This window comes from Ictalurus furcatus, chromosome 2, assembly GCF_023375685.1.
Source record: "Ictalurus furcatus strain D&B chromosome 2, Billie_1.0, whole genome shotgun sequence".
Classification (NCBI taxonomy): Eukaryota; Metazoa; Chordata; class Actinopteri; order Siluriformes; family Ictaluridae; genus Ictalurus; species Ictalurus furcatus.
In genome coordinates, this window is record NC_071256.1 from 11111172 (window position 1) to 11138554 (window position 27383).

General features: G+C 37.8%; 1 protein-coding gene across 5 annotated transcripts in view; it reads right to left on the reverse strand.

The window, feature by feature from the left end:
- Nucleotides 1-27383, reverse strand: part of ift172 (intraflagellar transport 172) — a 45068-nt gene that overhangs the window by 4567 nt on the left and 13118 nt on the right. For 3 of the 5 annotated variants that reach the window (XM_053647576.1, XM_053647594.1, XM_053647603.1), the window contains 30 exons: nt 26773-26885; nt 26417-26584; nt 24595-24731; nt 23468-23575; nt 20925-21009; nt 20601-20693; nt 20392-20469; nt 19127-19372; nt 17741-17819; nt 17515-17635; nt 16280-16424; nt 15182-15271; nt 14965-15062; nt 13795-13930; nt 13550-13666; nt 11661-11803; nt 11043-11136; nt 10886-10950; nt 10741-10780; nt 8389-8568; nt 7450-7559; nt 6847-6976; nt 5044-5142; nt 4412-4521; nt 4013-4076; nt 2842-2928; nt 2559-2675; nt 1944-2054; nt 1144-1263; nt 467-562 (listed from right to left, as the gene is read on the reverse strand). In XM_053647576.1, the coding sequence (XP_053503551.1) occupies nt 467-562; nt 1144-1263; nt 1944-2054; nt 2559-2675; nt 2842-2928; nt 4013-4076; nt 4412-4521; nt 5044-5142; nt 6847-6976; nt 7450-7559; nt 8389-8568; nt 10741-10780; nt 10886-10950; nt 11043-11136; nt 11661-11803; nt 13550-13666; nt 13795-13930; nt 14965-15062; nt 15182-15271; nt 16280-16424; nt 17515-17635; nt 17741-17819; nt 19127-19372; nt 20392-20469; nt 20601-20693; nt 20925-21009; nt 23468-23575; nt 24595-24731; nt 26417-26584; nt 26773-26885 (3380 nt within the window). Of the gene's footprint in view, nt 1-466; nt 563-1143; nt 1264-1943; nt 2055-2558; nt 2676-2841; nt 2929-4012; nt 4077-4157; nt 4258-4411; nt 4522-5043; nt 5143-6846; nt 6977-7449; nt 7560-8388; nt 8570-10740; nt 10781-10885; nt 10951-11042; nt 11137-11660; nt 11804-13549; nt 13667-13794; nt 13931-14964; nt 15063-15181; nt 15272-16279; nt 16425-17514; nt 17636-17740; nt 17820-19126; nt 19373-20391; nt 20470-20600; nt 20694-20924; nt 21010-23467; nt 23576-24594; nt 24732-26416; nt 26585-26772; nt 26886-27383 lie in introns of those variants that run through there. The other 2 variants (XM_053647586.1, XR_008388300.1) reach the window with 2 other exon arrangements.

Sequence of the window (27383 nt, forward strand, 5' to 3'; positions counted from 1 at the left end):
GAATATGAATGAACAGATCAGAATTTCAGATTTCATTTCCTCATATTTACATCTGGATGCGTTAGACAACTTGGCCCCTTCTGTTTGAACCCAGCCATTTTTTCCCCAAGTGATCAAAAATATTGGAACATGTGTCTAACAGGTGTTTCTTGCTGCCCAGGTGTGTCCTGTTAGATTGATTATTTAAAGACTTAACAGCTCTGAATGTCTACTCTTTGTGTGAGCCCTTGGTTTCGCCTGTGAAGGCTGCATTTGTTGTTAAAAAGGATAAACCAACATGAAGACCAGAGAGCTGTCTATGGGAGAAAAGCAAGCTGTTTTAAAGGTGAGAAAAAAGGAAAAATCTATCCTAGCCATTGCACAAGCATTAGGCAATGATTTAGAATTGTACCTGATTCCAATGTGGGCTACGTTATGTGTCTCAGATACAGTGAGGCTTCACTGCAGGGCTTGTGGAGGGACTCACCTTTGCTGCCAATCCAGCCTCATAAAAAGCCTTGTCTGCTGGAATAAGCTCTGTGTGCCTAAGCAGTGAAACGGATAACTTGGCTGCCAAAGTACTCTGAATTGGAACAAAGAAACAAACATTACAAATGGACATTCAGAAACTAATTTTAGCCACTAAACACAGGGTTATGAGACAGCACTTACTTACAACCCAATATTTCATATCATTTTTAAATAATTAGTGCATTTTATCTTTAACTAAATTATCATTAATGTAAACAATATTTATGAATTTATTTTTATGTTTAGGAATTCTCCTGATGACATTAGTGTGTCCAAACGTGAGTGAAATTAGGTAAACAGTAGGTAATGAGAGGCTAAAATTGCGGTTTATCATATTTGAATAATATATGTGTGATTTTTTTTTTTTTTGAAAATTATCTTTCATGCACATGTTGTATCATATTCAGCAAAGTCATGTTCATTGGTTATCTTTAAGTAAAATAAAATAATTTTGACCTAAACAGAAATAAGGGTTAATTCCAGTAATCTGTAGTATGTAGGATCCTAGCCTCAGTAACAAAATGTACATTGATGAATTTTGTATACTCTGTGCATTGTTCTTTACTACAGAGCAATATTACAAACCAAAACACACACACACACACACACACACACACACACACACACACACACCAGCTGGACGATGCCTTTAGCTGCCGAGCGGGTTGCATAATAGTGAGCTACCACAAGCATCTGCTCAAAGATTTCATGGGCTGGAGAATTGGCTTCTGAAGACTTGGTCAGGTTCTCACACTGGTTGGGGAAAAAGAAGAAGAAGGAAAAAAAAAAAAGATACAGAAACCCTGAAGCACAGTAATAGTTTCTCATTATTTTTAACTAACTAGTAACTCATTTCAACATGAAAAATATTCTGACTTACTAACTCATTATTTCATTCACTCATGATTTCAAGAAAAGACCAACAATTAAACCAAATCAATTAACATTATGTCCAATTAGTAACTTATTATGATTTAATAACTTATTATTTTAACTTAGTAACTCCCTATTTTGACTTGCTTCTCAGTGTTATGATCTCTTTAATTCCACCCGTGACCTCATTATTTTGACTTAACTTTTATTTCAAGATGCAGAATTTGTATTAGATTATTAGATTAAATCTGTATAATGCAACACATCACTTTTGGACCAAACTGCACATTGTATATCAGTGTCTTTTTTTTTTTCCCTTTTTTTTTTTTTAAGATGAAAGAAGAAGAAGAAGCCTTTATTTGTCACATATACATTATAGCACAGTGAAATTCTTCTCTTCGCATATCCCAGCTATGTCAAAATAATACACCTGAAACAAACTGACGCAGTGGGCTTCTGTACAAAGACAACACCCAGTCAGAGAATAACGCATGACGCGATACACAACCACCACGGTTAATAAAATATGTCCCGTCACTTCGGCAAATGCTGTCACTCACCAGCAAGTGTAAAACGTCTCTCAGGTTAGCCCACATCCGATAGGCTTTGGCGGCATCCCTGTCCCGGAGGTTCATCAGCTCTAAAAACATGCGCTTGTAGATGTTGAAGTTCTGAAGTTCAGAAATGGAGCACACAGACATTTGAAAAACAATTCGAAATAAATGACCTTCGTGCAGTTTGAAAAAATTACGAGAATCTGATGGAAAGTTTCAGAAAAATGCCAATTTTGATAATAATAATAATAAGAAGAAGACTAGTTGTAATAATACAAGCAATATAGCACATGCAAGAGTGCTGTTATACTGAATAGTGAGTGTAGGAATGGTTCCAGTATAATGAACTATTGCTAGAATTTTATGAATTTTATGTACTGAGCACAGATGAGCAGCGTGATAAACACAGTGAAATGGCCCAGTGCTGTTATATGAAATATCAGCGCTCTTGGAGCAGCATGCTGTTTGTCCAATCAGATTAAGCTCAATTAGACTGAGCTTTTTCCAGCCACTAGGTTTTACCTGTTATTAGGCACACCAAGATTTTTACATGAGGCATAACTGGTTAATTAGCATTAGTAATGTTCACTGCAGCTTGGCTTTATCATTGCCTGTGCATACCTCCGGGCTGGCTGGCATCCCGTGCTGTACGTACAGGTCAAGCACTTTCTCTGCGTCGCCTTCTTTGATGAGGTGGGTGGCGTATAGGGCACAGTATTTATGCAGGATCTTAAAATTCTGTTTGGCAGAAAAAGTGCAAAAGACTGAGGACGAGATATACAGAAACAGCTTTTGACCAACAATAACCCAGAACACGTAGAGGATCAGTGAATCAGATCAATACGAGATTTAATCAGGGATCATTCAGAGATTGTTAGGAGCATTTGTCTCAGCTTTAATGTACCTGTTTAGATGCGATGTCAATGCACTTCTCCCACTGGCCTCTCTCTGCATACACATCTAATGCAGCTATGACATCTACTCCAAGCAGCTATTAATAGAAAACCTTTGTTCAAACAACATGTATAATCATATTTATTATTACTATGATGGGGGTGAGTGTGTGTGGGGGAAGGGACGGGTTGTGAGGGCAATTTGAAGAATACACTGCATAAACTTTTAAGGATTTCTAAGAAAAATATTGTTCAGTATGTACAAGATTTAAAAATTATTTGTGACTGTTGCGACCAAAAATGCTGTGGCTTTTAAAAAAAAAAAAAAAAACTTTGCAATGCAACTTAGAGATTTTTTGTGCTTTTTTTTTTTTCAAAATCGCAATTGCTTGAAATTGTTTTGCACGCTCTTTCGCAGTGATGTTTGTTGGTAAACGAGTCCTCTTAGCTGTATTCATGTTCGACACACGTGAATTGAAGATGGCTTTGGCTGAATGCGTGTTGTGACGCGTCTCGGCCCAAATCTGCGGTTATTTTTTTTTAATTGCAAGCTCCTCAGAATATTGCAGCGTTTGCTTAATTTTGCGTTCATTTCTGCCATTGCAAAAAAAAAAAAAAAAAAAAAAATCGCTACATCCTGGCAGGACTGTCAGTAGGTTAATCAGTCATATTACTCCATGCACCTATTAATAAGTAATTCATTTATGCAGAGTCCCTTCTTTTTTGACCTCTATATACTCTCACCGTCCACTTCAATAGGAATACATGTACACCTGCTCACTGATGCAATTATCCAATCAGGCAATCATGCGGGAGCAGCACAATACATAAAGGATGTTTGCTTGTTTATTGCACCGATCTGTGTAAACTCTAGAGACTGTTGTGTGCCACGGTTAAAGTCACAGAGGTCACACTTTTTCTACATTCTGATGTTTGATATGGATGTTAACTGAAGCTCTTGACCTGCATCTGCATGATTTTATGCATTGGGCTGCTGCCACATTATTGGCTGATTAGAGAACTGCATAAATGAGCAAGAGTACAGCTGTTCCTAATAAAGTAGACGGTGAGTATATATCAAAGATCATACAATATCAGAAACAGAGTTTATCAGGTTGTCTAGATGGTTTTATCCATTCTACAAAAAAAAAGACGGTATGCTTCAGACAATAGCAAACTTACCAAGTCCACCTTGCCTTTGTTTTTCAAGTGGTCTTTGTAACACTGGTCAACATATCCTTCCAACCTATTGGCACAGTTAAGCAGAGTCTCAATCCAGAACATTATTAAGAATGCACCCACCAAAACATAATAATAGTCCTATTACCTGGGTCAATTTCTGATTGGACATTTAAAGCAGAATTCATTCCTTCCAGCTACCAGTAGGCACCGCCCCCTCTAGCCATGGCGAAAACGGTTTGAAGCGACTAAAATGTAGTCAACATTTGCAAGCAATCACTGCAAAACTCTCTCCTCTGGCATCAAGTGTGGCCTGACCTTACTTGCTTGTCTGTGATTTTTTTTATTTTTCTGTGCCACATTGTTGGCCAAAGTGGTGTCGGGGAGACGAACGTGTCTCACCTTGCATCCAACTCTTTGGCTATTCGCTTGGCTTTGTTCCATTCTTCCCCCTCCATGAACGCATCCACAGTTTCCTTAATGAGGTCCATGTTGAGGTATAGTTCAGCTGCCTGCGTGAAAATTAGCCCATTTTGTTTTTTAATTAGATGGGGACTTGACAATTTTTTATTTTTTTTAAACCTCTAATGGTTTTTATTCTGACACCATATAGGAATTCCTGCTTCCTGTACCTTTGCTCATTCATGTAATTATCCAACCAGACATGTATCATATATCAGCGGCACAATGCAGATACAGATCAACTGCTTCAGAATTTTTTTTTTCTTCATTCTGATGTTTGATGTGAACGTTGAAGATTAGTTGATTGGATAATGTCATGAATGAGCAGATGTACAGGTGTTCCTATTAAAATGGCCTGTGAGGGTGTCTTGCTTTTGTAAAGTACATTGACTTATTTATTTATTTATTTTTAAATAAGAAAAAATATTCTAAAACTCAGATTCGTCTAGCAGTTTTTCTCTTAAACTGACTGAATACATGAAGTAGCAAAGAAGCAGTAAAAAAAAATATCAATAAACAAACTGTTCTATATTTTGCTTTGTCCAGACTTCTGTGATGCATCATGTACATACCGCAGTGTACTTTTTGTGCTGCACCAAACGTGGCCCAACAGTCTGAACAACACCCACGGCCTTCTCACGGGTTAAAAACTTTATGGCCAGTTCTGCTGCCTAAAGATATAGTACAAAAAAACAACAAAAATAAACCCCCACAAACGTGCATGTTGTGCATGAGCAGCCTTTATACATCATTTATTTGTGTAGTAACTGATCGTTAAAACTAATGTTGTTCCAGATTATATGATTTCATTTTTTTGACTTAAATTTACAGTCATTTGAACTTAAATGTTACGCACTAACCAGAGTTTATAAATTATATAAGGAATAATGAATGAAGAGCTGAAATGCAACGTTTACGATGACAGTGTGCGGAACTACGCAACAACGTTCTCTTCCCTTACATGACATCTTAATGTGTCCCAGTACTTACATACTCTTTTGCTACACGCTCAAAAGTATGTACAGTTTCTTCACAAAAACAGTACATGCTTTTAGTGAATAGTATACAGGTGCATCTCAAAAAAATTTCAATACCGTGGAAAAGTTCATTTTTTTCCAGTAATTTAATTCAAAAAGTAGAACGTTCATATATTCTAGATTCATTACACAAAGTGAAATATTTCAAGCCTTTTCTTTGTTTTAATCTTGATGATTACGGTTTACAGCTCATGGAAATCAAAAATCCAGTATCTCAAAATATTAGAATAAAGAATTTATAATACAGAAATGACGACCTGAGAAGAGCTCTAATCAGATCTCAAAACACCTGCAAAGGTTTCCTGAGCCTTTAATCTCTCAGTCTGGTTCAGTACACAGCCACAATCATGGGAAAGATGAAAGTAAATTTTGTATTTCATTTGGAAATCAAGGTCCCAGAGTCTGGAGGAAGAACTGAGAGGCACAGAATCCATGTTGCTTGAAGTCCAGTGTGAAGTTTCCACAGTCAGTGATGATTTGGGGAGCCATGTCATCTGCTGGTGTTGGTCCACTGTGTTTCCTCAAGTCGAGAGTCAAGGCAGCATCTACCAGGAGATTTTAGAGCACTTCATGCTTCCACCTGCTGACAAGCTTTATGAAAATGCTGATTTCCTTTTCCAGCAAGATTTGGACACTGCCCACAGTGCCAAAACTGCTAGTAACTGGTTTGCTGACCATGGTATTACTGTGCTTGATTGGACACCCACCTCTCCTGACCTGAACCCTATAGAGAATCTATGGGAGACACCAGACCCAACAATATAGACGAGCTGAAGGCCGCTATCAAAGCAACCTGGGCTTCCGGAACACCTCAACAGTGCCACAGGCTGATTACCTCCATGCCACGCCGCACTGATGCAGTAATTCATGCAAAAGGATTAAAGCTCTGACCAATTATTGAGTGCGTAAATTAACATACTTTTCAGAAGTTCAACATTTCTGTATTATAAATGCTTTATTCTAATATTTTGAGATACTGGAGTTTTGATTTCCATGAGCTGTAAGCCGTAATCATCAAGATTAAAACAAAAAAGTCTTGAAATATTTCACTTTATGTGTGTTGAATCTAGAATATATGAAAGTTCCACTTTTTGAATTAAATTACGGAAAGAAATTAACTTTTCCACAATATTCTATTTTTTTTTTTAGATGCACCTGTATACTGAAGTGGCCTCTAAACTCAAACCGCAACTAAAGGAAGCTTTTGGCTGAATTTTTGAGTGCCTTCTTTTGCACCAGTGTATCATTTGTCTGATAAAAGTTTAAACTACAATGAAAAAGAAGTGGTCCAACGCTACTTCAGTAACGTACAAATGTAGGTGTACAGAGGTATATTACCTTAATCCAACATGTTACGAGAAGGGCCACGTCGGACAAATCCTTCACCTTCAGGTAACAGTCCACTGCCCGAGCATATTCACCGGTCTGCTCCCACTCCCGAGCCTGCTCAATCATACCCTCTACTCCCCTGCATACACACACACACACACACACACACACACACACACACACACACAAAATGGAAGTCTACTTGGCCTGAAGCTTTTTTTAAAAAAAGATTATATGCAGGGCAGGGGCTCTACAATCTTCAATGGTTTTCTGGTACAAGACATCCAAACTTTTTCCCTCCTTTGTCCTCCCATACTTTCTCACAAGTCCTTTAAACTGGACGAATGCCTGCTCATAATGTATTTAGCTTGAGAAATAAAAGCTGCTCTGCTTTAATAAAGAAACAATGCCAGTCAGTGTGACGGGGAAATAAAAGCGAGGTTCTGAGTGAGGGTGCAAAATCCTTGAACGGCCCTGGTTTTAAGTTCTGAGAGCTCAGAACTGTCCAAATCCCAACTGCAACTGTATGTCTAAAAGTGAGCTTTGAAACATTGTTTGAAAATGTCAAACAAATCAGATATATAATTGAAAATATATTTTGAATTTTTTTACCGACTGCCACTTTTCGCGATCTCTTTTTCATACTCCTCTTGGAGAATGCTCAGCTTATTGGGTATGTACTCCTTACAGATGCGCATAGCGTCGCTCCACATCTCGGCATCCTGGAGCATAAACAAAACAAAAAACAAAAAAAACCCCACAATTACATTTAAACTAGTATCAGTGTGGTAAATTTCATTTTTATAAGGAATACAGCAAGATCTTCAACAGCTCCCCACCAACCCAAGGTTTTTGAGATTCTCACGCTTTTGGAAAATGTACTTGGTCCCCTTTTTATTGGCAACAGCATTAAAATCATTTACATAACATACCTATAAATGCTCTTTACTCTTACCAACAAACCACAGAAGAAATTCTTTTAAAACATGATAGAAAGGGGAAGCATCTACAGTCAACTCCAGAATTATTGGCATACTTCATAATAACAAGCAGAACTTAATATATAAACTGAATTAGTAATAATTGTAAGTAGTAATATCTATTGAAAATCAGTAGATATTTAATAGATTTGTTGTCCCATTACGGGCAAACCATTTGGAGTATTCAAAATTATTTTGATAACTTTTGTGAGGCTTACTCTGAAGATGGCATGGCAAATTTAGTGATGATTAGATAAAAGTTGTAGGAGGAGTAGTATAAAAAATAAAAACAGCTTTTAAAGGCGGAAAACCTAATTTGGTGGAAGTCATGGGGTGCGTTGAACTCGTCTCGACCCGGGGAACCCAGGACACACGGTTCAAAAGTTATGAACATAAACGTACTTCCAAATTATATTTCTAGGGCTGGGACTAAAATCTACAATGAGGAAGAAGAAAAAAATTGTCTTAAAAGTAATGAGTCTTGAAATAACGGACGTCTTGTCTTCGGTCACTTTGTTTGTTTGTTTGTTTGTTTGCTGTCCAAACCTGTTATGAAAAGTAAAATATTTACTTTGTAGTACTTGATGGCGAGCTCAGGCCTCTGGGCACGGAGAAGAAATGCTTCTGCTTTCTGGAAGTCTTTTTGCTCAAGGCAGAACTTGGCCTGGTCCACCAACACATCAGCCACACTGTCTGGGTCATGAGCCTCAGCCACACGCTGGGCTCCAGTCCAATCTTGTATATGTAGGTACCTGCATACACCGCATTTGTTACAAGCTAATCAAGTGGTTTTTTTTTTGGTTTTTTTTTTAGTCAAATAGGACTAAAGAGAAAATGTACACAACTGCAAACAGGTGACAAATTCAAGGAAAAAACTAACATACGAAGGTTATGTAAAATGCAACCTGATGTGATGGCAAAATGCACTGTTCAGTATTTCTGAAACTGAACATTCAGTTGCAGTAATCCTGCAATTTAAATTAAAAGCACATTAACCTGTTTTTTTTTCTTTTACCTCGGATGCACGTAAATCTATAGTATGAGACCTTTAAAACAAAATTAGGCACATTTCAAAACCATAATAAGTGCGCTTTAAAAAAAGACTTGTGTCACAGCCTGGGTGGAGGTCATTAATATAACTAATGTCGTTTAAATACTCACTGGTTGTAATTGAAAGATGGTTGTGAACAAAATAAGCTATCTACTTCATATAAAAGTGCGCGATTAAACTGTTCTATTTGCTTATGATCGACTGCAGCGTTCATGGCATTTGGAAAATTGGAAATGTTACAGTTAAAGTCCTGTTTAAGAAGATAGTTGTGAGAAAAATTGGTCTTGGATTGATTTTAGGCTTCTTTTTTTACTAGACTAACTGCTTGCCTATAGTATTGATGACTTGGAGGTCCACAGTTGTTTCAGGTGTGTAGTCAAGAGTGGATTTGCGCTCCACTAGGGTGTAAATTATCCTACTCTGATATATGTAGTCCTTCGTCTGTAGCAGTTAGAGGTCCACCAGCTAGTTATTTAGTCAGTGTATGCCAAGCTTTCAATCCTAACCCCACTCAAGCTTGCTTCACTTCAGACTGGAGCGAGTGGATTTCTGCCTGGCTAAGTATCACGTCACTTCTTCTTGAGCTGTATACAAACAGTTTCTTACCCAGAACAACTTTCAAGATCCTAACCAGTCTGTCATCAAAGAAGAAATAATGCCAGACATACAGTATATAAGCCAGACAATCAGCAGTCCTCATCCTTGTCATCCTCCTTGACCACTAAGCAACCGTTGACATGGTCAGTCTCAAGACTTTCCTTTTCATCTTTGAGACTACAAAGCCTTTCGGTAAGTCCTGACGTACGTGCCAAGCCAGATCTCCATGACAAAAGCAGCCCAAATGACAAGCAGTAGGGCCGGGCGTTATATCGAGATAATATTGATGTTGTGATAAATGACTACGCGATACACGTTTCCGAGATCATCGTTGGTATGGTGATGTATTTTTTAAGGTTTTAATAATTACAAATTAAATGGTCCTGAATGGATGACATTGATTTCACAGGTTTTTTTTTGTTTTTTTTTTACTTAATCTTCTTCGTAAGCATTAAAGAAAAGTATCATCAAACTCGAACTGGTTTTTTGTTTATTTTACTAATGTTTTGCAGAGAGTTTGTTAGCTAAATTATATATCGTGATGCGCATCGTATATCGTAGAAATGTCAAAAGTATCGTGGTATGATATTTTTGTCACATCACCCAGCCCCAACAAGCAGTACTAAAACACATCATTTCTCCAAGTCGTTTCTTTTTTCACTAAGGTCCTAAACTGGTCTTGTATTATTACACATTTTGTCAAACAAAAATAATGAATAAAGAATGAATGAATTTAAAAAAATCATGCTGGAAGTTCAAAAGTAGCCCAGTTCTACAGGAAAACCTGACTATATGTGCTTTAAAGCTCAGGGAATGTGGCGCTAATTTACATCTGAAGAAGCAGCCTTTATTGGTCACATATAAATTACAGCGCAATGAAATTCTTTTCTTCGCATATCCCAGCTTGTTAGGAAGTTGGAGCAGAGAGAGTTAAGGGCCTTGCTCAAGGGCCCAACGGTGGCAGTTTGGCTGTGCTGGACTGGGCTTGATCCCCTGACCTTCTGATCAGTAACCCAGAGTCTTAACCTTTGAGCCACCAATTCATTTTTTCATCCTTTTTATTTATTTATTTATTTATTTTTAATTAAAGAAAATTTAAGACTAAACCTACTGTTTGCAACACAGCTAATTTACTAACCTCTGTCAATATAGATTATATTAAAAGAAGTTTGCATATCAGAAGTTGCTATTGGATCTTCATTAGCTCTGACTGATAATAGATTAATGTCTACTTTCATCTCGATGCAAAAATATCAAACTTATCCTTAGCCCTTTCCTCGAAGTCCTAGTCAGGTTTTCATTCTGAAGTGTCAAACTTTAAGAAAAAAGACTGGGTTCAGAAAAATGCTACTTTTATATAAAAACACATAGTGGTTTCCTTTAAGTGTTGAAAATCTGATAGCGGGGAAAGGTCACTTACATCAACACAGCCTCTTTTGGCCTTCCTGCTTTGATGAACTCTGTCTCAGCTTCGCTAAATTTACCCTTGAAAAGGAAACATTTTTATTACTCTAGGTGTTATAACAATATGAATGAAACGTAACCACCGGGAGAAATGCAGAAACATACAACAGTACCTCATCTTCCAGAAACATGGCAGTCTTCAGATGGATTTCTGGGATCTTCTGTTTCATGGATAGTCGAGCCAGCTCAAAGGCGAAGTCAAATGAACTGGGAGGCGAGATTTATGGGTTGTGAACTGAATGTGCATCAACGTGCATGTTAGAAGCAAATGCCCTTTCTGAACCTTTTGGGGTTTTACAAATGTATGGTTGGAAAGAATTTTTAAAAAAGGTACTAGATGCATGTACCTAATAAACAAATATACACAATAAAACGCTATCCTGTGTATCCTATGTTCTGTAGGACAAATAATGCTGTCAAAGTGAACTTCTGCCTCCATAACCATGTGGTAGAGCACCTATTATATAAACAAAGTTATACGTGCAATATACAGGCACTTGTCACAACTGTTTAAGGATAAAACTGCATATATCCTCGGAATGTTAACGTACAAAGTGTTTTAAAAGTGCTAAATGCTAAAACGAGAATGATCACGTTGCACAATAGTAATCAACGGTCATCGAACAGTACTAGCAACGACAGCATTCTCGTGTCAATAAGACGATCGATACTTGCTAAGCCTTTGTAGACTTGAATGAGGACGTGATATCGAGCCCGGTACAGTTCCTTACCGGTTTTCAGCTGCAAAATCGATGGCATCCTCCAACAGGCCGAACTTGTTAAGAAGCTTAACAGCTGTCTCTCCTCCCAGATTCTTGGCCCATAGGTAGACCACCTGCTTGTGCGTGCTGACTGTCCCATGGCTCTTTGACACCTGCCATCCACACATTAATATTAAACCATACGCAGATTAAAATAATGAAAATCACTGTTAATCACGTTGTAGGCAATATCATATACATGTACATCTATACAGTGCTATGATACACAGGCAGCTCTGTGTATAATGTAAGGGAGAGCAGGAACTAACTTATTTCATGGACGTTCCACAACAATGAATGTAACTATAAACCATTAAAAAAAAACTGAAAGCACAAGGTGTAGTTTATGAATAAATCAAAAACTGTGATCGTTGGCAAATCTCTGTGGTATAAGAGGAATAAAACACTTCAGAATGAGCTGTTACAGGAAAATAATCCACTTCATATCCCCCCCACCCCATCGTGGATTATTTTCCAACAAGAACACACCTTGTCGTGAAAATCACCACCATTAACATTTTACCAGACTTAACCCATTTTTATTTTTGCTACTTAAATCCAGACTTTTTTTTTTTTGGTAGCACGTACACTAACTGAAAGTAACACTAACTGACCGCGTGCTCCTTGTGTGTACGTTTTTACACACACACACACACACTACCAAAACTGCTCATCACACATGCCTAATGTATAGTTTTAAGCCTGCCAACCTGTAATATATTTCATGCAGTTACTCTGTATGGGAATCTTTATTCCATCTTATTTGTGGTGTATATTGTGAGTTTAAGTTACTTGTGAGCGGTTAATTCACGTGTACTTGCCAAATTTCGTACTTTCTATCCATCTATCTATCTACCCATCACTGATCATACAAATGGATCCGTCACAGTTTTCATGTGTCTCCCATATCACCATATCAAGGGGTTTAAAAAAAAAAAGTTCATCACAGATATTTAGAACGCTAGTATCCGATTATGAAACAAACTGATTAGGTTTACGTCCATATCACTGTGGCACACAGCCATCCAACAAACCTGATCAAAGCAACACAAGAACTAAATACAATTTTGTTTTAGAACAATGTTTCCATATGCCACAGGTAATTAAGGCTGGGTAGACTGTAAATGTCCTCTCTGAAGTCTTCTCCTTCGTCAGTCCCTGTTCAAAGTCAAATTGAATGCATTGACTCATGATGCAGCTGCAGCCTTGTTACCTACATTTGCATTTATTCACTTAGCAGACGCTTTTATCCAAACCGACTTACAAATGAGGAAATACAGGCAAAGCGATATATATAGCGGAGAACAATACAAGTAGTGCTACCATACAAGATATATAATTGAGTTCTAGAAGAGCAAAGTGTGCAGAGTAGAGGTGTAAGTGCCAGAGTAAGTTGGGTTTTTTTTAGGATAATGTGGGGTTGGCGTTTTAGGGTTTAGTTAGGTGTTTAGTATAGTGACAGATTCTGCAGTCCGGACTGAGGTTGGAAGTTCATTCCACCAGTGAGGGACAGTTAGTGTGAAGGTTCTGGAAAGGGACCTTGAGCCATGCTGAGTAGGCACTACTAAGCGTCGGTCATTAATCGATCGCCATTACCTCAAGATTACAACAAAAAAATCATGATCCCAAGAAAAGAAAAGAAAAGAAAAAAAGACTAGTTTCATCTCAAGACAAAAAAAAAAGAGCTGATCTTGAGAAAACAAAACACTAACAGAACAGGGGGAAAAAATACTGCATGGACTTCCCTACAGTCCTGATGCACACTTAATTAGTGTGCTCACTCAATTAGCCTACATTGACTCACAGGAAATGTATGTAAACACAAGTGTTCCTTTATAAATCCAAACAAGAATGCATACCCTATAAGCTTCCTCCCACATCTCATTTGTCCCATACATGTTGATTGCTGTTTTCCAATCCTGGCCTTGAATGTAGTGATACTCAGCCTCCTGGAATCTTCCCTCAACTTCCAACTCCTGAAAAAGCAGAACCATGTTTAGAAGTAAGCTATTTTGGACCGGTTTAGTAAAGACAAGCCTTAAAGAAGAGTCAAGAATAAAATATACAAAAATTTGCCAAATTATTCTTTGATAAGCTATCTTACTTTGGCTAAGTGAATATGAGTCTCCTTCAGCAGCTCTTTGTGGTGTTTGGCAACGAGACGAATCATGTCGTCATATAGCTTTTTCTTCTTGTACATGGTGATTGCCATATCAGGCTCACCAACAGTGGAAAACAGTCTGAAAAATGAAATGAACAATATGGACAAGACAAACAAGGATTTTTGCAACACAGGCAGAAAGTATGGAAGGACATATTCTATAATGACTGATCTGAAAAATTGCAAGCTCGTCTGAATATCGCAGAGTTTGCTTGATTTTGAGTTAATTTCTGCGATCGTAAAATCGCGAAATCCTGGATGGACTGTCGGTTGGATGGTGAACTTTTTTGTAAATGATACTGCAGTAATATGCAGTAAACAGTAATAATTTTATTATTGATATAAGCATATAAGAGATGAACATCACATTTCGATGTAATTCTTTTAAAAAACGGTTGTCTAACGTTCATGTGATGATGCCGTTCAACATTGTGCGGGAGAACGCTGTTAATCTTTTTGCCTTAAAACCTTCACTCGTGCTGCTATACTAAATATCAGCACTCTTCGAACGTTGCTTGTCCAAACAAATTATATTACACAACTAGTTCCAGTCCACTACAGTTAACTAATGTTAACTACATACTTGTCTGATGATAGCTAAGTTGGACATATACTGATCGATTTTATTTCACATTAATGAACTGAAATTATTCTCCGTTTACTGGGACAGAAAACGAGTAGAATAGAGCGATTACGCCAAATGATGGTACAGATGGATTCGTGATACCATCTCCAGGTACTATTGGGTTTTGTCCTTGTAATTGGTAAATGGTCTGCATTTTTATAGCGCTTTTATCCAAAGCGCTTTACACTGTGTCTCATTCACCCATTCACACCCACTCACACACCAATGGTAGCAGAGCTGACATGCAAGGCACTAACTTGCCATCTGGAGCAACTTGGGGTTCAGTGTCTTGCCCAAGGACACTTCGGTATGTTGAGTCATGTGGGCCGGGACTCGAACCAAGAACCCTACGATTAGTGGACAACCCGCTCTACCACCTGAGCCACAGCCACCATTTGTGATCACACGGCTGTGAGGACCGAGTGTAAATGGGCATCGTAGCTCATCTGCATTATATCGTACAGTATCTCATATGCATTTCCGTGTACCTTTCAGCTTCTTTGTACTTCCCCTCCTTCTCTAGCTCAAGAGCCCGACTGATGTAGAGAGCAGAAACTTCATTTTGGGTCATGCACTTCACCGCAAGCTAGATTTAAATATTGGAGGTTTAGAAAGAAAACAAGCCTTACGTTTCATACACAACAATGCACTTATATATTCAGATGATATTAAGTGTTCAGAACTTGTTTCAGCTCAGGATCTTGCCTTGTGGGCTTGCTCCCATCTCCCTACTTCGGCGTACATGTCAATGGCATCTTTGGTATGGCCTCCTTTCACAAACAGCCGTTCTGCTACCTGCAAACACAATGGAACAGCTGTCGCAACATGCTAGGCTTTTAAAGATACAACAGACCTAGCTTAAAGGGCTCAGATCAACAAGACTAATTATACATATATTATTATATATTATATATATATTAAAAAGTAAATACACTCTCCTTCAGTTCTAAGTTTTTATTTATCAGGGCCTGAATAACAATTATGTGGTCCTCACCAACTTCTATAAACAAACAGAAAATCTTACAGGACTCCAAACAAATAAATAAATTAAAAAATCACACCAGATTTCATTATGTGGTCATTTTTCCCCAAAAAGTAAACCAACATTCAGAAACCATGTGGGGAAAGAATAAGTACACCCTACAATTCAGTAAAATGTAGAACCACCTTCTGCAACAATAACTTGAAGTACATGTTTTCTGTAGGAGTTTATTGTTTATACACAGCTCTCTTAAGATCCCTGGACATGGACTTGGCCATTTTGCTGGGACGTCCACTCCTGGGAAGTCTTGGCAACTGTCTTGAAGGCTCTACATTTGTAAACAATCCTTCTCACTGTAGAATGGTGAATTTCAGATTGTTCAGAGATGGCCTTATAACCCTTCTCAGATTGATGAGCAGCAACAATTGCTTCTCTGAGGACATGGCTGATGTCCGTTCTTCTTGGCATGATCTAGACACACACCAGAGTGCTCCAGAACACCAAACGTTATAGAAACAGCCACACTTCTTGATGATTAACTAATCTCATGCACTTCATTAATAATAAGTGGCTCTTAATGATAGTGGAATTAGGAAGGGTGTATTTTTTTTTCCCCACCTGGTTCCTGAATGTTGGTTTACCTTTTGGGGAAAGATACCATATATTGGAATGTTGTGTTTTGTTGCTGTTGTTCTCAGTTTAGTATGAATATTGATGGAGGTTATGTTAGAGAATGCTAACTACCATACTGAAAAGAATGCAGTCATGGCAAGACCTATGCCTGGAACTTCATCTTCATCCCTCCATCAGCCCTTTCCTACCTCATATTCCTGTAAAGACGCGTAGTGCTGGGCGATCTTTAAGAAGTATTTGGCTGAGGATTCGTCCTCCTGTAACTCCACAATGTGCAGGGCTTTCTTCCACTGACGTGCACCAATTGCTGCTTCGACTGCTTTGGTACTGCACCTTCATCAGGAAAAAATAAAGAGTAGATGTGTGTGGGGTTTAAATGGTTTACATCTATAAAAAAAATTTCAGTCATCCAAAGTAATGTGTGTAGTAGTAGTAGTAAGAAAAGAGATATGTAGTACAACCCCAATTCAAAAAAAGCCTTTTGTTGCTCCGTCCCAACTTTTTTGAGACGCATTGTGGCCATCAATTTTTTTGGAGTTGGGGTTGTATTTTACTGTGATTTGAACCAATTTAAGGTGCTTGTAAAAAAAAAATCATTTTTATTATTATGTAGCTTCTGTAGTAAATTTTCTTGTACAGCAAGCAACTACAACAATAAATATTCAGTAGAGATGCACCGATACTAAATTTCTCAGCTGATACGATAACCGATTATTCAGAGTGATCTCGATTAACACATGAACTAAATTCTGAAGATTAAAGTAAGATTTTTTTAACTTATTGAATGTTATTAATTCATATTAACATTGACAGAATTCTAAAAAACCTCCTGTTAGTCTCACATTCACTCACCACAAACAAAAGCATTTCTACTTCATCATGGACATCAAACTGATAATATATAATATAAACTTTTTATATATTAACATTAACTGGATATGAAATATACTACTCTACAAATATATTTTTATGTGCAATATATAAACTTTTTGTTAACTCATCTTCATTTACCTCTTTCAACAGTACACTGGTGCTTTAATTCAGTGCGAGCAGATCGGCAAAAAAATAAAAAAATAAATAAATAATTAGACTCGACTCCGAAACTCCCGCTTCACTTCTGCTCACTTCCGGTGTAAAAATTTAGCAGTGCAGAGCTTACAGAGTTTACAAACTGCAGTTTTGTCATCATTCCACACAAGAGACATCATCTTTACACACAGCATGAAATCGATGTGTTTTCCCACCCTCTTGTGATGGACAGGATATAACCGGCCCTGATCATCGGATGTTTTTAAACTATCGGCCGATGGCCCATAACAATGAATAGCCTTTATCAGCCGATATATTGCTGCATCTCTGATATTCAGTTGAGAAATCTCTGAATTTTTTTAATGAATGAATGTTTGCACTTTTTCACCCTTACCCGGCTTCAATGTAATGATTAACTGCAGCATCCATTCGTTTCTGCTGGATTAGATAGTCGCCCCAGGCCTCCTCTAACTTCACTACTTCAGAAGGAAAGGCCACACGTGCAAGCTCCACAGCTGCATCAGAGGACAATACATGTATTGTGTGAATATCTTTTGCTCATATTTTATTTGTAATGTATCCGTCGCTGCTTCAGTGCGACTTGTAAAACATATGCTCACCCTTTTTGAAAGCGTTGCCTTTGCAGTAACTATCTAGGGCTCGCTGGTTATTATTTGTCCTCTTAAATAGGTCACCTGCCTGCCAAGAACAAAAAATACAAATATCAGACTTTAACACTCAGACAGTACATTTACATGGACAAAAATAATCCGATATTAACCCGATTAAGACAATACTCTGATTAATAAACTAGCATGTAAACAGCGATTATTGATGACCTTAACCCGATTAAAGTCATACTCGAAGTAAACACAAATTGAATTAAGACATATGGAGTATTCCTATTTTAGTCACATTATCGACGTGCATTACAGACATATAAACACCTTCATCACACTATTAACGTTGTGTGGGATTTTTCACCGCATTTTCTGACAGGACACATACACACACGGTAGTGCTCAACCGTTTTACGGCAAACAAGAGAGTACGACTGCGTCCGAAACCGCATACTGACCTACTATATAGTAAGAGAAATACACGTATTTCAGCTACTATCTAGTAGGTCAGTACGCGGATTCGGACGCAGCCCACGGCTTCAAGCAGTCATCTATATGCACGTATAGCGTGACAAATAATTAACTGCACTTGAAGCTTTCATAAAATTAAATGTGAAACACCCAAAGCTGTATACGGTACTATAACGAAGACCAACTGTATGTCGATACGTGAAATTCTGGAGGGAATGTTGGATAGAGTGGCGTGGTGACGTAATGACCTGTGCTGTTAATCGATCTATGTTCTATAACATGTAAAACCTGAACATGAAAGGAATAATCTAAAAGTGACTCATGTAAACACCTTAATCACAATATTGTCTTATTCAGAATAAGCTCAATAATTAGATTACTGCTGTCCATGTAAACGTAGTCAGAGTTACCTCACTGTTTATTATCAAATAGTGACTAGAGACTTAAAATGAGAAAACAGATGAGAAGTTAGGTCTTAAATTTGTACATTCTGCCCCTCTGCATTTTTCCTCATATACAATAGATGGCCCTACACAATACCAGCCAAACTTCACACAAAACACATGTCTGTAATTACTGCTGATACATTTTGAGTTGCCCCGATAAACAATGCCTAAAAAACACGGGCATTTAATAGCAAACTATGATAAAGCACATTAATGGGATCATCTACAAGCATAAATAAACCAAGTCCATTAATGGCATTGGGCAAAAACATGATGCTTTGACCCAAAATTATCATTTGATGTATATTACACTATTATCGTAATAATACACTGACTGATTGCTTTATTTGCATGTTTGTTTATAATAAATGTCTCCTCCTGCGATGCTGGTCAGCCAGATTGATGGGAATTTGGATCTGAAACAGTTTCAAAAGCGTAAAACAATATGGTACTGTACAGTGTGACTCACCCGCTCGTAGAACTCCTCTTTGATGAGAGCAGAGGTAATGCGGCCAACAATGCTGCTGGACAGGAGCTCATCCCTGTTCATGGCTAGCCAGGCGGCTTTGGCTGGAAGTCCTGCCTTAAGGTAAAAGTTAACGGCCCCTACGTAGTCGCTCTCGCTCTCCTTCATTTCCCCTGCTTTCTCGTTTTGTTTGGTCTCGATCAGCCAAGCGTAGTAGCTGCGTCGCAAATTGTCTACCTCTGGATGTCCCTGTAAAATACGAGCGTATACGGTATACGGGAACTGTGCCAAAATACACAATAGTTTTCAGAACAGTAATGGTGAAGCAGTTTTGGAGAGCCAGGCTACTGGAAGTAGTAACACTACTAACGTTTGCAAAACGACGCATGGTGCCTTGCGAAAGTATTCACCCCCTTGGTGTTTTTTCTCTTTCTGCATTACAACCTAGAATTAAAATGTTTGGGGTTTTTGGAGGTTTGTACCGTTTGATTTACACAACATGCCTACCACTTTGAAGGTGCAAAATATTGTTTATTGTGACACAACAGAAAGTTTTGGGATTTTTTTTTTTTTTAGAACCCAACTCTGATCTCCACAACTTTGTCTCTGACCTGTTTGGAGAGCTCCTTGAGCTTCATGTTGCTTGTTTATTGTTGTTGCAGACTCAGCGGCCTTCCAGAACAGGTGTGTTCACACTGGCATCATGTGACAGATCATGATTGCACACAGGTGGACCTTAAATCAACTAATTGTGTGACTTCTGAAGTTAATTGGTCCAGATCTTATTTAGGGGTTTCGTAGCAAATACTGTGAATACATATGCAGTTTCAGTTTTTATTTATTTTAAACAGGGTATTTCCACTTTAATTCCAGGTTGTAATGCAACAACATAGGGGGAAAAAACAACAAAGCGGGTGAATACTTTCATAAAGCACTGTAATTTACAAGCCTGGCAGCAGCTTTCTCAGTAACAAGCTACCTTTTGGCTATTTAGCAGTGGAGTATTTTGGCACTAATTATCACAAATCCACCTGGAACAAAGTTCAGAACTTCTAATTATTGTAGAAAAAGTGCAGCAGGTGCACAACATGCCAAATTTTACTTGAATGAAAAAATGTCAAAGTTAAACTTTTGACAAAGTAGCTTCAGTGTAATTAAATACATGCTGTAGCTTCGCCAACACAGTGACACAGTAATACTAGCAGGCACTGCTGAAGATCTCCATCAGTCTACAATCAAGATTCTGAAAAAACCCCACTATTATTTACCTTAGCCTCTGCTATTGCAATACAGCTGTCCCACATTTGTAGCTCTTGGTACATTTCCATCGCCTCATTAATTGCATTCTGCAGAGCAAAGCAATATTATCAGTACTCATTTCCATATGAATATCTAATGGATATAAATAATATGTAGAAATGGACTTGCATATAAATAAATAAATAAATAAATAAACAAATAAATAAAGAGCCAATACCTGCTCCAAGTAGTACATCTCAGAGAGTTTATAGTCCTTATTTAGCATTGCTAACCGTGCTTTCACTTCATAGTGTTCTTTGCCATCACCACCCTACAGTTAAGCAGACCGTGAACAACAGTGAAAGCACAAAACACTTAACATGTAGTAGTATATAGCAGCAGCATTGTGCCTTCTGCACACGTTTTAAGATGTCAACATTAAACCCAGTGTTACAACGTATTAATAAAGCATTTTAAATGCAGCATTTTGTAAAAAAAAAAATAAAATAAAATAAAATTTCTTCTTCATCAATACACTCAAAACTGTGGTTTGTGTACGTACATATTCCTTTGAGATGCAATCAGCAATTTTATTGGTCTTGTTCAAAAAGCGGGCCTTGGACACGTTACCCAAAGCTGCAAAGCACCTGAAAAATGAAGTAGTAGGAGAAAGATGAAGTATTTTGTGCCAGCACTGGTCCATAACTAACGGCATCTTTAATAACCATCACAGTCTAAAAGTAAACCTATGAAAGGCTGTTCTACATTTTCTGTAAGTCCCTGTTTTCATGTTTCTTAGAAGAGTTCTTCATACCAACATTCATGCTCCAGAAACTCCTATGACTTCATACAGCTGATAAAATAGAGCGCAATGTCGAAGTAAGAAAACGATGTGGTACGAGTAACAAAAATTATAAACGGTAGAACATGAGGATACACGATAAACAATATTTTTAAAAATATTTTTTACAACACAGTATGCTTTAAACTCTGTTTTCGGGTTTCCTACCTACCCAGCTAGTGAGCTAGCAAGCTAGCACATTCCTGTTTATTTGCATTTAACTTTAACCACAGCCTAGCTAGCAGACAGAGCGGTATAATAAACGGATACAGATCACACCTGGTGTTAAGACGTTAAGCTCAAAAATAGCAATGCGGCTTTAAGTTATGGGAAGACCTGCAATCATATCAGCAGTTTGCTTCTCACAATATGGAAAAACGTATTTTTAATGACTACATTAACGCTAGTCAGGTCGTCTTACACAGCTAACGTACCAAAGGATGTTAAAGCACAGAAAGTATTTTACTGGCACCACATTGGTCTATGAAGGAAAAACACATGATTTGCAGTAAGGTACGTATATGGAAGTTAGAGCTTTAATAAACAATAATAGCTTTAATGTGTATAGAATATATTGATAAAGTGTAATCAATATGTGTAACTATAATACGGATATGTTAATAAAGTACGATCACTATGTATAACCAACATTTAGAATGATTTTTATTACTTAGAAGCATTATCTCATAATCAATATTACTTAACAAACCTAACCTGTATGTATTATCAGCATTTAGAAGCATAATCTAAAACCAGAACACTTTCTAATCAAGTTATATCCTAAGTGTGTACTGAGCTAGAAGACTTCTATGTTTTACCACACAGCAGGTGTTTTTCTGTATCTCTGTATTTCCTGTGTAAATGGAGTTAGAAGAACCTTGTGTTTTGTCTAAAGCAGCTTTACGCTATGGCAATAAATTATCAATTAGACATTCACCAGAACCGTGTTTCCAATCGAAGCCCTTTAAGCTTGCAAACCAGTGTCAAAATAACAGATATGACTTCCAGGATGAAGTGTACCAGGCTGAGACTAAATCCAGAAAATCATTAAGGTATACAGGTGAATTTCGGGACAGAGTAAAAACCATGTCCTGATGAAACCTTTCAGAAAATTCAACGCAAGGCGCATGCACTGCAAAAAATGACCGTGTCCCAGTAAAAACTTTAAGCCCAATAAAAGCTTGTAGCCTGCGCTATAAATGTAAGGTATCATATAGGCATAAATAATTAATTAAGGCAATGTAGATTGGTTTGTGAATGCCCCACCTAGGGATAATTTTACTGCTTCAGAAAAGTACATGTTTGTGTGTGTATAATTCAGATTTTCTGCAGACTTTATTGTTTCAATTAAATTATTATTATTTTTGACATCGACAAACCCTCTGTCTCTGAAGTTTTTTTTAACTTAGTCTGGAAAGATTGTTTCCACGACATGTGTCAATCATTTTCTTTTTTTTTCTTTATTTAAATTAGTGAACTTACAAAATATTTGTTGCCGCTCGAATAGACATTTTAAATTCTTTCTCTGAATTTGCATTACGATGTCCGAGTGGACGTCTTGACATGCAGCTCTTTTTTTTTTAAATTTTTTATTTCTCTCTCTCCTTCCTACATCACACAAACAAAACTCTTCATCTCTGAATGCTTCCAATGTTTTTTCAGCCCCAGTTAAAGGGCTGTACTTTGCCCCAACTTCATAAAAAGCACAGGGACAATTTACCTGTTAGATACAAGTGCTTGAACTCTTTTTACCAGAAACCAAAAAAATGGAATTTGCACCTGTTTTTGGGGGTGCTCGTGTTCAGCATTGAATTTATTTGTGATGTCACACTCCACAGTAGTGGTTAATGGCTCACATGAAAGAAGACACTCTGAGCTTTAAGAATTTGCAGTTTGTCCTTAGTATTATATTTTATAATACAATGTACACAATGTTTTACTATCAAAAACGCTTTAGTTGAGTCGTGATTCTCTATACACGGAAACCCAACAGTGTCCTAACTAATTTTATAACAGACTTGCGGCGATTAAATTATTCATGCGTATATACTGATTGAAAACATTCAATAAGTCTACTGGTTGATTAACAAAACGTGCTTCAGGGCGACTACTGAAACATGAATTAACTAAAACTCAAATTCTCAGTATGTATAGGTAACAAAGCCGTTTTCATATAGATTGAGCAGGTTGACAGGTCTGTGATGGACAGGTCAGATTACTGGGAGAAAATGAAACACCAGGGTGCATGGTGCTACAAGACTCACCTTTCTGCAATGTGCAGTTGCTGCGCCTCCAGAGACAGCTTGCTCAGTGTCTTCCACATAGCCTCAGTCTCAGCACACATTTCTAGGGTTTCTAGGAATGCCGTCGCTCTATGTCCATGTGTACAACAAAAATATAAACAATAACATTTTCAGTAGCACAGACACAATTTCCCCTTTGTTCTAATTTATATTATAGAAGCTAGAAAACACCCATTCCTTCACTAGCCTCGGTCTTGAAATTAAGACGAAATGGAAATCGTATTAACTGTTTTAAAAAAAAAAAAAAAGCGCTGACACTGGAGACTCCTTCCATAAATGTTAAATAAAAGTATCTTTACAGAAAGTGCCATTTCAATTAGAGGTGGACCGATAGTTATCGGTAAAATCCACTAAGTTGGGCAGTACCTACCTACCGATAACCGATTAAACAACGGATAGTTTTTACAATTGATACAGGATGAAAACATAACACTAAACGGATATATTGCTGAACTTTATTACAAAAATAAACATTGCTGACTGTACCACGAAAATGTAGTGTACTTTTTAAAATGAAATAAATGTATTAATATATAATAATTATTCATAAATATTAAAGTAAATAAAAGATATACATCCAAATTGAACCCAAAATAACACTGCAAATAACAAATACAAATAGAGACAACCAAAATAACTAAAAAAAAAAAAACACTTCAAATAACACAGCAAAATAAGTCAGTGATAGTTTTTATTTCTCCTCTAGAGGCCACTCTCGTACTGTATAATGACAGTGGATCCTTCTTAGCCAAAACTATTGGTGTGGATTCTTGCCGATAACCGATAGTTCCGGCAATCAGTTATCAGTGCAAAAACCGTTCAATAGGTCAACCTCTACTTCCAATGATTATTTGTTAACCAACAACAGGTTTTTAATCCGTTTATTATTAGGCCCAGATTATGTAGATCATTTGGTATACAAGCCCCTGTAAGTTAGATATTACTATAGAAACAGCGACATATTGGCATGAGTGCAGAAATATAAACCATATCTAAATATTTGGAATTAAAGCGAGCACTACTATCAGAGCCATGCTGTTTATATAATTAATAACCTTATCAAGTGTATTGGGCATCTCATACTGTACCTGTAAAAATCTCCATCATCAATAGCTGTTCCAAACTCGATCAATCCTTCATCCAGCGTATATGAGACTGTGTTCACCCCTTCCAACACAATTACCTCGGTTTTGCCATTGGCCCTTTCCAAATCAACAATATCTCCCTGCAAAAACCACATATGCTTCAAATGTTTCATATGCTTCTCCAAGACCAGCATTAAAAAAACAAACAAACAAACAAAAAAAAAACACCACATCATCTTTTTGGAGGAATGTTCTCTGGTCAGATGAAACAAAAATGTAACTATTTGGCCATAATGATTAATGTTAAGTTAGGAGGAGGAGAAAGGATTTAAGGATGAGACTTTAAATCTGAAAAAAAACATCCCAACTGTGAACCATGGGGGTGGCAGCATCACGCTGTGGCAGTGGACTGGTGAACTTCAGAAAATAGATGGCATCGTGAGGAAGGTGGATTATCTAGAAATACTGAAGCTAGACAGTTGAAATTTGTTAGAAACTGGGTTTTCCAGCAGGACAATGATTCGAACCTAACCTCCAAAGTTGCAACAAAAGACAACACACTGTATGTTTTGGAGTGATCCCCACAAAGCCCTGACCTCAATCCTGCAGAGAAAATCAGAGAAAATGTATCCACTGAACTGATGAAGTGTGTCTGACTCAGTATGTTTACATGGACAACAATAATCAGATATTAACCCGATTAAGACAATACTCTGAGAAACTAGCATGTTAACAGCGATTATTGATGACCTTAATCCAAGTAAAGTCATACTTGAAGTAAACACAAATGGAATTAAGACGTGTGGAGTATTCCTGTTTTAGTCACATTATCGATGTGCATTACAGACATGTACACACCTTAATCACACTATTAACATCGTGTGGGAGTTTTCACCGCATTTTGCGACAGGAGACGTACACACGGCAGTGCTCAACTGTTTGACGGCAAACAAGAGAGCACGGCTGCGTCCCAAACCGCGTACTTACCTACTATATAGTAGGTGAAATACATGCATCTGGTCTACTATATAGTATGCAAGTATGTGGTTTGTGACGCAGCCCATGGTTTCAAGCAGTCGTCTATTTGCACGTACAGCATGACAAATAATTAACTGCACTTTCATGCAATTAATTGCATGAAAAATTAACTAAGCTTTCATGAAATTAAAAATGAAACACCTAAAACTGTATACGGTACCATAATGAAGACGAAATGTCTGTTAATACGTGAAATTCTGGAGGGAACGTCGGACGGCGTGGCGTGGGGACGTAATGACGTGTGACGTTAATCGAACTGTGTTCTATAATGTGTAAAACCTGAACATGAAAGGAATAGTCTAAAAGCAACTCATGTAAACACCTTAATCACAATTACTGTTGTCCATGTAAACGTAGGCAGGCCCACGAACCTGCCTGAGTTACACCAGTTCTATCAGGAGGAAGGGGCAAAAATTCCAGCAAAGTATTGTATTTGCCCCACTGAAAATCTGATACAGTAAAGAAAAGCTGAAATAAATCCATCTCTTAGCTCTTACAGTGGGGGAAATAAATATTTTTCCTGTGTCATTCCTCTTTATTACGCATAACTTCATTTATGGACTTTAATGTTTGGATTTCTTTATATGTGTGGATTTCTTGAGTTAATACTGATGTCTGGTGAAAATTTCGTACGAATCGCCTCATTGTAAATATATTTACTGAAAAAAATGTTGCCACATTCAATACTCATTTCCCCTACTGTATTTTGAAATGAAATGTGTGGAGTTGTGAAAAATCGAGTCTGAAGCGACTTTTGGCCTCTACGGTATAAAAGATTCCTACTCACTTTCAGAGGGAGCATGGTGACTTTCTCTGGACTATCGATGTTGTACCACACACACAGGTTACTGCGGTTCTGAGCCACCACGACGTCACTGCCTGGAACCCACTGCACGTAGGAGCAGAAGCTCAGGACAGTGGTTTTCACAGCACTCTCAATGTCATACAGGTTCAGCTGAACGGAGACAGACAACAGGGCCGAAAGGGGAAAAACAGAAAGAGTGCAAGCAAGAGGTAAGTGCAAAAGAGAGGCCATAACCGCAAATTATAACCTTTTGTCTTTTCACTGTTACATTCAGTGAATTAACTCATTTCCTTGAATTTAATCTTTGACTCGAATGGATTGCAAAAAATGTTGTGTACCCGTAACTTCTTGTCCCGGAAGAGCAGCTTGCGTCCCGTCTCATTTAACTCCAGCCAGTCGATCTTCAAGTTATGACTAACAGTCCCAATGTTGTAACCAAGAACCAAGTCCACTAAACAAAGGAGAAACACTCAGGACTGTTAAGCATTCTTTCCAAGCCCTGAAGTATTATAATGGATTTTGGATTAACAAGTAACTCTGAAACTATCAAGGAATCTGGAATCTCGTTTTCCTGGAATCGATTCAAATAGTATACTAGTAAACAGTATACAGTAGGTGCTATATATGTGCATTTATACTATTAATATTTTACTGCATTCACGTTGTATTCATTGTGCCTACTGTGTCTGTGTTTAACTTCCATCCATCCTTATCCTACACAGGATCGGGGGGAGCCTGGAGCCTTACCCAGGAAACTCGGGGCACAAGGCGGGGGACACCCTGGATGGGGGGTGCCAAGCCATCACAGGGCACAATCGCGCACACACACACACACACTCACACACCCATTCACACTCTATGGACAATTTAGAGATGCCAATCAGCCTACAGCGCAAGTCTTTGGAGTTGGGGAGGAAACCGGAGGAAACCCCAGAAGCACATGGAGAAC